We start from the raw sequence: 13,219 nt of genomic DNA, 5'->3' as shown, positions 1-13,219 counted from the left end.
GTCCACTCCAAATGATATTGGCTGTATTCATGTACTCTTAGTGAATACCACTTTTGCTCATTCTGGGTTTTTGTAGCAAAGTAATCTGTTGTTTGCACATAACAAGTTAGGGCTGGGAAAAGGTTTCAAGATGGCATAAGAAATATATCATTTATTCTGTTTTTTAACAGTCCTGTTATGCTGTTTAGCTGGGAAGCTTTCATAAAAGGTTTTGTAGGCAATATAATGATTACATTTTCAAAAATCACTGGAACTGGCTTCAGGGTAGAAGCCAGCAGGAGCTTAAATTTTTGACATTAAACACTGAAATTTGTATCACATTAAAGTACATTGTTGTGCCAAAATTAGGCACTTATAAATCCCACTAATTTAAGTGGGAGAAAATTAAGCTATCTATTGAACCCTGTCATAGAGATTATTATGACTTAGAAAAATTTATCTTTGTTTGCATCAGGGCTAATATGTTCAAATAGCAACCTTCTAGAGGAACGCATATGAATGCATGGCTTGAGAATGTTATCTTAAGGATTTATTTAGTTGGGTCTATTCCACATAAATGTCTTCTGTTACCACAAATTAGTTCTGACATAGATAAGCCATTTAAACATTTTATAGCAAATATAGTTTATGACATATTTTATTAAAAAAATAGCAGGTTGCTTAGTTAACTGAGCTGATTTTTATAGGACTATTGCCTGAAAATGACCTTTGCTGGAGCTATTTATCATTTATTAACTCAGCACTCAAATCGTACCATGTGTATGTATTGTGAAGATAGGAACTCCACAATGAATGGAACACTATTAGTGTTTTTAAATAGAAAAAAATTAAACAAACCAGGACAAGCCAGAGAATTTGTGTCCAGTTTATCACTTATGTACAACAGCTGGAATCACAGGATATCTAGTCAACTCTGATGGAGCAAGACAGTTCTGTTGCAACCAATCATATAGGTTTTTCAAGGCTAGAGACCTTTAGAAGTGGTTTGCTATTGCCTGCCTTTGTGTAGCAACCCTGGACTTCCTTCTTGGTCTCCCATCCATGTACTATCAAAAGCTTTCAAGATCTGATGAGATCAGGCCAGCCTGCATGATCCAGGTCAGGGCCAAAATAATGTTTGTTTCATTTTTACTGGTAATTTCAGAATATATTTGTTGCTATTAGGCTGATCTAATGTAGTTCAATTTTACTCTGCATGAACCTTTTTATAATTGCTATTGGGTTCGTTTGTTTCTTAAATTAAGGCTCAGAAATCCAATATAGTCTCTTCTTTTAGAAAATCATATATTAATTCCAAGAATGGAACACTATCATAGATATCTCGTCTAATCCTGATGATTTGTGTATTCCAGTTGCTGTAAGTGCAATCTTCACATCACTTTCTAAAACTGCAGGTTCTTCAAAAGATCCTTCTTTGAACAAATCTGTCATCCTTTTATCCCTTCTGTTCAGTTTTTCATTATATTGTTCCCATCTTTTCTTTATTTATTCCTGTTCAGTTAATGTATTTCCATAATGATCTTTTAACATGCCTAACAGTACTTTACATTTCCTTTTGATTACTTGGATCTTGTGGAACAGATCTCTTGTTTTTCTTTTTTCATTGTTCTCTCCTATTTCTTTACACTGATTATTCTAATAGTTCTCTTTGTCTCTACATGCCAGTTGTTGGAATGCAGTATTTAAACTTCTGATCCTATTTTTGAAACCTTTTACTTTTGTTTCTTGTCTATTTTTAGCAACTTTAAAGTTTTATCAATTTTCCCTCAAGGCTTTTCATTTCTTTTGACTACAGGAATAGTTTTTGCACAGTCTTCTTTGGTTTCAACTCATAGTTCCCTTGAGTCTCGTTTTCTTGAACTTAGTAATGCAAATTTGTTTTTAAGAGGTCTTTAGACTCTTCAGGAATGATGTTATTGTATTTTGTCACCCAAATGTGTTGGTATTTTTCTTTGGCTTTATTCTAATTTTCAATAGTAACAATTCATGGTCTGAATCACAGTTGGCTTCTGGTGTTGTTTTAGCAAACAGAACAGAACTTCACTTTCTGCTTCTAAGTATGTAATTTATTCAATTTCTATACTGGCCATCTATTGATGTCCAGGTATTCAATTGTCTGACTGCCTAAAACATGTGATCACAGTGAACGAATTGTTTCCTTCACATAATTCTATGAGTTTTTCTCCTACTTAATTTCATGGGTCGAGCCCAAATCTTCCAACAATATTTGATTCTGCTTTGTCTCCTACTTTGGTGTTCCAGTTACCTTACCTATGTGGCTATCTGCATATAAACTTGCAATTTCTTTCTCATCAGCACCTATAGTTGGGGCATAAACATGAATGATAGTATGTTGGTAGGTTTCCATGAAGTCTGTTGGATATTATTTGATTACAATTTTCATTATATACCATGTTTGCCTGTACTACATCCATCTCACTATTAGAGCAACTCGGTTTCATCTGTGTTTGTCATTTACAATGTAAAATAGTTCATAATTTTCTGACTGAAAATGTCCTAGTCCAGTCTACTTTAGGTCACCCATTGCCAGGTTTGCTGTTTTATCATTTCAGGTTTAACTTGATCCTTACTTCTCAGATTCAATTTTCCTATTATATGTGTCAAACAGTTTTAGACTTTCCTTTTGCATCCATTCACATCAACAACTGAATACCTTTTAAGCTTTAGTCCAGTTGCACCATTAAGAATAGTGCTATTTGTAGTTGTCCTCAACTCTTCCCCAGTAGCTAATTGAGTGCCATCTCACCTGGGAGTTCTGTCTTCCAGTACTGTATACTTTTTCATTTTGTATTGAGGTAAGAGATGATCAAAAGTGGATGAACATTGCCTCATTCTGTGTAGCACTAAACAGGGTTAGCTGAAGTAGCACTGCTCTGGTTTAAGAAAGGTCCTCTGCAGCTGTCACCTTTTACTACTGCTGCTGCCCATTAGCTACCCTTCAAGAATTCCTCTACCCTGACCACCACTGGAATTGTCCTTTTCCTTCTGCCATTGTTTCCCAAAGGGGAATGTATCTTCATCTGGTTTCTCAGCTGTGACCATTCCCCTTGAATGATGGTGCTGGGAGTTTAGCCTTTTAATTTCATTATGGTATTGCTCTCAATTTAATTCCTTATGGTATTGCTCTCAATTTAACTGACATACAACCCTCCCTCACCATATTAAGGTTTGTATCCAAGAGGGGGAAGACAGGCATCAGCTTAAATAAAAACAAAACGAAAGGATCTCTATTGGGTGAAAGATGATTGTAGTTAACTACACTTATAGTCTGTCAAGTTTCCAAAAATAATTATTTAATTTATTTTTCTTTATTTGGCACAATTGATGCATCTGTTTAGAACGGAAACTTTTTAAAATGCTGTAATCAAAGCATCTTTAAGAGTCCAAGATATAACTGATCTTATGTTTTTTTGAAGCACCTATATCCCAGAACAAAATATAGCACTTTCATGCATCCCTCTAAGAAAACAATTCAGCAGATAAAGTAAACATCTCTATCTTTTTTTAAAATTCTATCTTTTTTTAAAAAAAAATCTCACCTTGGTTATAGGTCAGACCTATATGTCACCAATGCAATAGGCCAATCAGATGACTGTGATTCTCTGTTGACAATAGGCACTAGAGTTTGGTCATCTCTTGAAATTATCAATAGATTTCTTTCACATCAATTGCATACTTTTTCCTCTCAGAGGGAATGCATGTGCTCTTTGAACGGCACAGCTATTATGTGTGGTGAAAGCTGCGTAAGAGAAAGATAATAAAGAGTTAATCTGTTACATCTGCCAGTTAAGTGCCTCCCACAAGAAATCTAAAATTTTCTAGCAAGTAATCATAACCAACAGACAGCGGGGAGAAAAGAAGTACAACCAGGATTCATGACCAAACTTGTTCTAATAAATTTACCTGTATGATTAGTAACAAAATTATTTATCTTGTCCTTAGGTATAAAGCCATAGTGAGACCAATGGACATCCAAGCCTCTCATCCTCTATTGAAGATTTGTTTGAAAGCTGTCATGATCTGGATTTTATCCATGCTGCTGGCCATTCCTGAAGCTGTATTTTCAGACCTGCGCCTTTTGTATGACAAGGGCACTAATAGAACATTCATCAGTTGTACACCTTACCCACTTACCGATGAGCTGCATCCGAAAATTCAATCGATGGCTTCCTTTCTGATATTTTACATCATTCCCCTCTCTGTTATTTCAGTTTATTATTATTTCATTGCAAAAAATCTGATACGGAGTGCTTACAACCTACCAGTGGAAGGAAATGTGCATGTTAGAAAACAGGTATATCTTACTTTTTTTTAAAAAAAAACATGAATGGTAACTGCCGCAATGAGGATAATTACATGACTTGTATACTGCATTTGCCATCCTAAACAAAACAGAACCCTTCTTTGACTTGAAAGGACATAGAGCTCTGCTTTGCACTGTCAGAAACCCAAGATAGGTTTCCTAGTGGAGTCCTGTGTCTGTTTTCAGCAAAGAAATTATTCAATTATCAAACTTCATTAGTCATCAGTGGAAATGTTTTAAAAGATTCCATAAATGAAGACAAATTGCATCTGAACTGGATTTTCCACAGGTTCAAGGCCAATCCCCCACTCAGTTTACTGTGGTCTATTTAGGGCTTCATAAATTGGGCTGGCTGTAATGAAATTTTGGGGTTCTAATGAAATTTTGGAACTCCACAATTATTCATCAGTGTAACATTTCTTGCTATAACCTTATAAGCAGAGTCTTTTATTTTTGTCAAGCTGGTGAACTCATACCACAAAAATTAATGCAGTGTAATGGGAAAAATGGGAACAGACTGATAAAATATCTGTGCTTCAGTTCAATTCACAAAAGTGTTTTTTTCTAAGTAGCATTGTTTCACATCACAGTTCCAGCTGTAGGTAGGGTTAGCAAATTTAAATGGGGGTTGCTGTGTGACAGCCTAGGTGCAAGAGGCATTTCACACCGTATCATGAAAATCAGTGCAAACTTAATTGCCAAGTAGTATTTAGTAGCAGAATCAAAGCAATGCTAGTATTAACTGGAAGGAAGGAAGGAAGGAAGGAAGGAAGGAAGGAAGGAAGGAAGGAAGGAAGGAAGGAAGGAAGGAAGGAAGGAAGGAAGGAAGGAAGGAAGGAAGGAAGGAAGGAAGGAAGGAAGGAAGGAAGGAAGGAAGGAAGGAAGGAAGGAAGGAAGGAAGGAAGGAAGGAAGGAAGGAAGGAAGGAATTAAGCAGTGGAGAGGCCCATGAGTTTCCCTCCTCTCCTAGGAGCTGTGGGTCACTGACAGAGGAGTAACCAAGACACACCTCTTTCCCCAGCTGGATGGATGGTTGATGGCTGCAGTTCTGGGGCTCCATTTGCTCCATTTGTGCATTCTTCACCATCCCCTGAGGCACATTCCTGCTGGTGGAGAGGCTGCCCAGGCACAGGATGGCTCGGCAGAAAGACACGCTGAATCAAGAGGCCAACTTTCAAATAAGCCTGACAGTCAGCCCAATTGGAGGGCAGGAAGCTGGTGATGACAGCACAGTTGGCTGGCTGGCTGGCTGGCTGGTGGCCACAGCAGTGGCATTGGCAACAGCCTGGAGAAGTGTGAGGCAGAGGCTGGTGGAGGCACAGGGGCACAGGAGGAGGAAGTGGCAGGCAGCACAATGCTCCAGCTCCTCGCTCCTGGGGGTGAAGGAGGGAGGCTGATGGCTGAATACATCCTACACATGATATACTAAAGTTTTTCTGGGACCTGAGCATCTTTATGCCCCACTTGCTGTGCCAGTACTCCTGGAGGGTCTTTGACAGTGATTCTGAACCTTCAGTCCATTTTTGCTTCCCATGTTTGCAGCATTACTAAATGTCATCAAAGTAATATTTTTTTAAAAAAACTAGGACTAAATTTTTTTCCACTTGGCGAGAGTGAGCTGGAACAAGGCAAGCGCTTGTGCTTTCCCACATGGGCTCACTTGCTGGCTCCTGGAAGAGCTGTCAAAGGGCAGAAAACTTGATGGGGAATATTTTGGAAAGGGCAGACTGCAACTCAGCAGAAATGAAACTGATATAATATAAGGCTGGGAGATCAGGCTGTGGGGTGGGAAAAATAAATTGCTTTTGCTCCTGTGGCACGGAAGCGATTCAATGCAGGATTTGGGAAAAAGATAGACATTTTAGCAGTTTCTGAAAAACCTAGGATGAGGGAAATATCACAGGACAAACCCGCTTCAGGATTGGGAACTGTGCGAACTTCTTGGCCAAACCGGGATATTTCCCTTACTCAACCCAGGATATTTCAACCATGCAGAATCAACCTTAATGTATTTAGTTTGCTTTCACAGCAAGGTCCTTGCACAGCTTAATTTTCACTTAGTTCTCTAATAAAAATTGCTTCTCAGCAAGCCCCAGTTATCTATACTTTGTTGTGTCAGTCTTACTTTTCAATCAATTCAATTGAGGGGAGCAGAGGATTTACAGTATCCATGATGGATTACATTGGCTGGACAGTTGCTGTTCACCAGCTTCAAAGCAGAATTACTACTTTCCTGAGAAGCTGACCTATTAATTCATTGAGGCTTCTCTCTTCACCTTCTGATTGCAAAGTGCATGTTGCCACACAGGTTTTGCAATAGAGTGGCAATGCTGAGCTGCAGGGAAATTAGACACCTGGCAGGATCATAACCCAGCTTGGACAGAATTCTTGCACCAGAGGCAGGGTCAGTTTCAGATTGAGGTTTTATCTGAGTAGGCTGGATGAAAGTCAGATTAGGAAGCAGAGAGAGAAATAGGCTAAGAGTCTGTGAAAAGCCAACATCTGGAGCAAGACTAGTATGGTCACAGTCTGGTGTTGCCCGGGCTTGACCTGAACATTTTTATTGTCAGGTTATATAAGGAGTCACTTGGTTGCCTAGATGGAATCCATGCTAGAGTCTTACAGAATTATTTTGCCTCTTCTTCCACTTTATACCCACAAGCATACACTTCTACTGAAATTCAGTGCACAAAATGGCAGCATCCCAGTTTGAGTTTCATATGCTTCTGATACACTGGTATTTATTTATAGATCATCTTTCTCACTGAGACTCAAGGCAGACTACAACTTGGGGAGGGAATTATACAACATGAAAAACAGGGAAGCATTATCCACACTGAAATTTGTATTCAAGATTATCTCAATGTCAGCAGAAAATCACAGCTTGGCCTTTGGCTAGAATTCATAGTATGTTAGCCTATTTGTTCCTCTTAGGCAACAGGGCCAGCACAATACATGACAAAAAGGCATGATCAACCTGCAAGAAACAACAATGGATAATGCACAGGACCAAGAAACCAAAGGCAGGCAAGCTAAGACGACAATCTGATCACTTGTTCAGAACAAGAGGGGGTATAGATTGCAAGAAGTCAAATACTGCTTGCTAGCTATTAGTCACTATGGAAGAACAATGATCAACCAAGAAAAATTGTTTTAGTGCAAAAAAAAGGTCAAATGGATACAAAAATTCCTTATATTTCTTAACACTGTTTACCAGGCAATGAATATATAGGCATAGAATCCATACTGTCTGGCACTGCTCTTGAACTACCAAGTTTACAGCATGCCTCACCAATTTGTTGCTGGTCACTACCCTTTGTGCCACATTTTTTGCTGCTGGCAGCAAGGCTGGCCCAACCCAGCAGGCAAGTCAGGCAGAGATGGATGGATTCTCCAAATCAAACTGGAAACCAAGAGACACATGTTACCCTGATTCTTCTGTCTTTATGTTCATTCCCATGCTCTGTATCAGGGACATAGGTATAGATTTTGTTATGGGCGGGTTCAGGGGACGTGACCACACCTCCCCAAGCCATACCCCCAGCCGCAGTGCTTATAAAAGCAGCTCTCTGAGGCCAGGGATGGCAGAATCCCCTGAATCGCCCGCCCCCCCTGTCCCCCCCACTGGCTGGGCTCCCAGGCGGCAACTGGCAGTCCCTTCTGCCCTCCCCTCTGGGCACAGGTGTAGGTAGGGAAAATGGAGCCTGGTGCAAAATCTGAGTTTTGCAGGGGGCCCCACATGGGCAGCCGCTGTGATGCTAGAATCCCCCCCCCCAAACAGCATCATTTTCAATGGTGTTTAAACTAGGGAGCCCAGATTCTCCTTTTAAATCCACTTTAAAGGGAGAATCTGGGGTCCCCAGTTAAAACAACATTGAAAGTGATGCTGTTTTGGGGTGGATTATCCCTCATCCTGAAACTGGGTATCTCAGATTCTCCCTTTAAATCCACGCAGAATCTTGGGAAATTTGGGGGGTGCCTGCTATCAGGGGTGCAATTGTTAAGCTAGAAGCACCAAAATTTCAGGGTATCTTTAGGATACTCTCCTGATGATACCACCCAGGTTTGGTGAAGTTTGGTTCAGGGAGTCCAACGTTATGGACCCTCAAAGGTGTAGCTCCATCTCCCATTGGAAACAATGGGGGATGGGCACCCTTTTGGGAGTCCATGACTTTGGACCCCCTTAACCAAACCTCACCAAACCTGGGTGGTATCATTGGGAGGGGCTCAAAACAATCCCTGATGTTGCTAGCCTAAAACCTGCGCCCCCTGCAGGCCAGAAACTGAAAAAACACTTTAAAAATACAAAAACACCACGAACTGGGGGCAGATCTTCAGACATGTAATGGGAGGGTTTAAACCTGGGAAAAAACCGCCTTACCTACGTCCTTGCTCTGTATGTGAATCTTGGACCTAGTATCCAAGCCATATCTCATTTGCGGTAACCAAGTCAGTAGGTGTGGCCATTGTCACCTATGTCTAAAGTATACATACAACTTCTTTTGTTTCTGAGCAATAATTTGCAGGAATTTTTCTACAGCACCATCAATTAAAGTTTATATCCTACATTCACATGTCACTTTGACCAGGGGTCAGTATTGTTAGAAGTGACATGCCAAATGCACATTTTCTTTCAGCATGCATCCAAGGTGTGACTCCTGGACATGGGGATCTGATAGGTGATCTGTTCTTTAGTAGAACTGGAGCCCAATATTTTTAGATGTAGTTGTCCAATAGTTGTGATACTCCCCACTTCCCAAAGAGATGAAATAATTGCATGTGTCACAGCTACCATAAATACATTTATATATGTGATTGCCCAGCTAACACAGGATGTTTGTGCAGTGCCAGGCCAGGATGCTTTCTGGATCCCCACAATATGAGGCACAATATCACAGAAGTCAGTATCTGAAGAAGTTCACAAGTGGCGTTTCAAGTGTACAAGTGAAAAAAATATGTTTGCTGTAGCCTGAGAGGAAACCAGAATAGACTGCATTACTAAATAAGAGTCCTGTCATCTACTGGAACAGGGACCACATGGTGAAATAGGATGCTGTGCATAGAGTCCCAAAGCTATATTTTGGCATCAAGCATATAGGGTTTCATGACTGGTTCAGTTCATGGCACTGGACTGGAAACTAATTGTGTATTTCCAAAACAGATGGTGATTGCTGTTAGCTTTGCAACACTGATATCCATCTCAGAGGAATGGGGAAATGAATCTGGACTCCATTTAGGTGTGTAGAAGTTGGACCTGGATTCAGGCTGTCATTTCTAAATTGGTAATCAAGGCTATCAAAGCTGACAATGCTGACCATCTGTTGGGCAATAAGGCAGGTGCAGTGGGCAGAGTGCAATTACCTGAAGATATGGACCATTATATGAGCATATCTGCGGGGATTTTAAAGTGGACCACAGGAAGAGACAAGACACATCTAGCCTCTGCTGTCCACATAAGCTGGTCAGTTGAGTCCACACTCATCATTAACTTGTTTAGTGCAGAGTAAATGGCAGAAATGTCAAGGTCCGTGCCTACTACGCTTTAAGACTCTTATATTTGGCATGGGTTGGAAAGGTAATGTGTTTTCCCATATCTCCACTTAGTTCTTTTTTAAGACAGATTTTGCATCTAATGTACCAAGCTGGATAGAGTGGGAAACTGAGTGAAATTACAACAGGGAAAAAAACCCCACAATTCCTCAGTGGAATAAAATTGTAAAAGTATATCCATATAACGTTTGTACACATAATACTTTGCTAACGTTTTGTTAGCCACCCTGATGTATGCTAGCCTCTCTGAGCCTGGCCTTGGCTAGGGAGGATGGGATATTAAATCTAATAAAATTAAAATAAATAAAACAAATGACCTTTGGGCTGTATCATGGTCATCAGGTCTTTCTCTGAAGCCACTGATGTTGAAAGAGGTCTAATATAATGGTGGCATTAAGGAAAGTCACTCAGAAATGATGGTCCCGATGAAGCCTAGGTTGGCTCATCCACACACTGTTTGTTGTGCAGGCATAGAATTGCATGATTCCTGGTTTTTATACAGCTGAATTACAGCTGTAGGGACTTTGAAGAGCCCTTGAAGATGCATTCCCATGCATACTTTGGTGAGCTTAAATCCAGTTTCACTTAAAAGGATATATAAAAATATGCATAGAATTAGCCTATGAAGTTATTTTCAAGAACTCAGTTTCAATTTTCTAGAAAAGCATTGCATTATTTCACAGGATGGGAAACCCAGTTCAAAGTCATCTCTTGTAGTCTTCTCTCAAAATATGTGTTCGCTTCTCCCAATGAATCAAAAAATTACTGAAGTACAATCCCTTTGTTTTTTCAGATGGAATCCAGAAAACGTCTCGCCAAGACAGTGCTGGTTTTTGTTTGCATCTTTGCTTTCTGTTGGCTTCCCAACCATATTATCTATTTATATCGGTCATACCATTATTCAGAGGTGGACACTTCTGTTCTGCACTTCATCACCTCTCTCTGTGCTCGAGTCCTGGCATTTGCTAACTCTTGCATTAACCCTTTTGCACTCTACCTGCTCAGCAAAAGTTTTAGGAAACAGTTCAATCATCAGCTGACATGTTGCAAAGCCCGTGTTCTCATTAGATCCCAGAGCACGGTCAGAAGCACCACACGAATGACGTCTCTCAAGAGCACCAACCAATCAATGGCTACTTTCAGTTTCATCAATGGCAACCACCACTGTCATGAGGGCTATGTATAGCACACACTCAGAGACATGTCCCTGGGCACATGCCAGCTGGTCACGTGTGGGAGGGGGCAGAGAATCGCCCCCATACCCCCTCTCAGCCCCACCTCGCCAGGCTGTTCCTTCAGCCAGCAGAGCCTCTGTTGGCCAAAGGAGCAGCCTGGCCGGGTCACTGCCAGATGTCCCTTTGCCCAGCCCTGCCAGGCTGCTCTTTCAGCCAGCAGAGCCTCTGGCAAGCCAAGGGGTGGCCCACAATAGCCTCCCACAAGCTAAGGTATGTGGTGTGCAGGGGGGTGAGGGCAATGGGGGAGGGGGCGGCTGGAGCAGATGTTGCCCCAGGCACCATTTTCCCCTAACCTCTACACAAACTGCACACTGAAAGTTATCAAAATGTCTGCTTAGCCATTGGTGTCTGCTTTATTCCAGTACAGAACAAATGTACATACTCAGAGATCTGGATAGCAACCTGAGAACTTGGAGCATGTGAGCATGGTTTGATACAGAATTGAAGGGCTTCTCACAGCTGTGCATGCTTTTAGAACCTTGTTTTTAATATGCTAATTTACAATATGCTTTTTAACATCCATTCTCTAGAGGTGGGTGTTGAAGGCATTCAGAATATATGAAGTCATTATCTTGAGCTGGTTATTTCACAAAATCTTGTCATAGCCTTGACAAGGTGGGTGGTTTAGAGGTGGGGAGGCTGCAGTAAGCCGCTTTTCCACAGAGTCCTTAGGGCTGTGCAAAAGCAGCCATAGGATCTGGTTTCAAGTCATGCCCTGGGTCCTTCGCCTTTAAAATCTTTCCCTGGGCACTGGCAGGGTGGAACACCATATCTTGCCTGCATGTATGTCTTTGTGAAATACCTGCATGAACTGGAAAGTGCTCGAGGTGAATCAAGCCAATATAATCGTGCAGCATTGAAGTGTGTATCCATACACACAGAAAGCTAACATGGCCATTTTCAAAAGATCAGTATATGTGCTTTTCTGCCTTTGGTCAAAATCTTTGAAATCTTTGGACAACATTTTCAGTCAATTTATTTTTTAAAAGTAAACTTAGTTCTGACTGATAAAATAATGGTCCTTTCCCAATGACCAATCTAGATAAAACATTTGGTTCCATTGATGTAGGACAGCAGTCCTACCCCTGCTTACTATAGAACATTCAAACTCAGTGGTGGCTTACTTCTGAGTAAACTTGCTCTGAATTGTGCTGTATATCTATTACATGAACCCATAGGAGACTTTACTGAATTTGTTTTTAAAAGTTCAAGGCGGACACTCTTTCAACTTGTCAGGAATCTTAATGGTGTGTTTTTTTCAGTACAGTGTTAATTCACATTGTGAAAAGATGTGAAGAAAGTTGATGTTTACTGGGGTTTGGTAACTCCATCCCATCTGAAATAAGCAGTATGTTGTAAACGATCTAAATGTGAAAGTGATGCCATTTTAATAAATGTGAGGTTAAGTTGTGCATTTTGCCATATTTTAGAAGATAAAGTGCAGCTCTTTTAAAATGTTACTAAATGTTCCTATTGTTCCCTTCAGGGTATATGTAAATGGACGACAAAATACACCATGCAGAGCTTGAGACGTTTCAGCTTGAGAAACAAATATAAACTGAAACACAGAATTCTTATTGTGCTTTTCAGAGATGTAATGTAGTTATAATGTGTGCTGATAGCTATTAAAACCTCAACCTTTATATTGCCTGCACAGTAAATTGAGTTAATCCATTAGATTACCTGAAATGTTATATCACATTAATGGGTCAACACACTGAAATTAGAAATTCTTTCTTTTCCAGTGTGCAGATGTTTTTAGGAAAGTGAATTCATATAAAATAGAGATGAGAAAAATGAAGTAAGCTATTTTGGGATACAAATTAAGTATAACTAATCAAAACCTGAAATGATAAATTTTTATTTGAAATACAGTCACTATATATTGAAAAAAATGATGGTCAGATGGAAGGTACATGTAAGTGATGGGGATTTTTCCACTCAGCAGCTACAAATCTTCAACACCCAAAAGGATTGTGCTTGTAGATATTTTCTAAATACTTCCATTTAGGGCTGGTAACAAAAAATTATTGGTGTTTTTTGGCTTCAATTTTATTGGACCTGAATTTTTTTGGACAAATCAGAAAAAATCTGAATATTCATACTAGTAA

The 13,219-nt window shown here is 40.2% G+C and overlaps 1 protein-coding gene across 1 annotated transcript in view; it reads left to right on the top strand.

The window, feature by feature from the left end:
- The window catches only part of GRPR (gastrin releasing peptide receptor), a 45,638-nt gene extending 32,703 nt beyond the window's left edge, over window positions 1–12,935 (top strand). Inside the window, exons 2-3 of the mRNA XM_048492534.1 lie at window positions 3,964–4,315; window positions 10,667–12,935. Coding sequence (XP_048348491.1) covers window positions 3,964–4,315; window positions 10,667–11,059 — 745 coding nt within the window. The 3' untranslated portion in view covers window positions 11,060–12,935. The remainder of the gene's footprint in view (window positions 1–3,963; window positions 4,316–10,666) is intronic.
- The last annotated feature ends 284 nt before the right edge of the window (window positions 12,936–13,219 follow it).

This window comes from Sphaerodactylus townsendi, linkage group LG04, assembly GCF_021028975.2.
Source record: "Sphaerodactylus townsendi isolate TG3544 linkage group LG04, MPM_Stown_v2.3, whole genome shotgun sequence".
Classification (NCBI taxonomy): domain Eukaryota; kingdom Metazoa; phylum Chordata; class Lepidosauria; order Squamata; family Sphaerodactylidae; genus Sphaerodactylus; species Sphaerodactylus townsendi.
The sequence above is the reverse complement of the archived record's forward strand: the minus strand, read 5'-3'. Positions and strand labels throughout refer to the sequence as shown.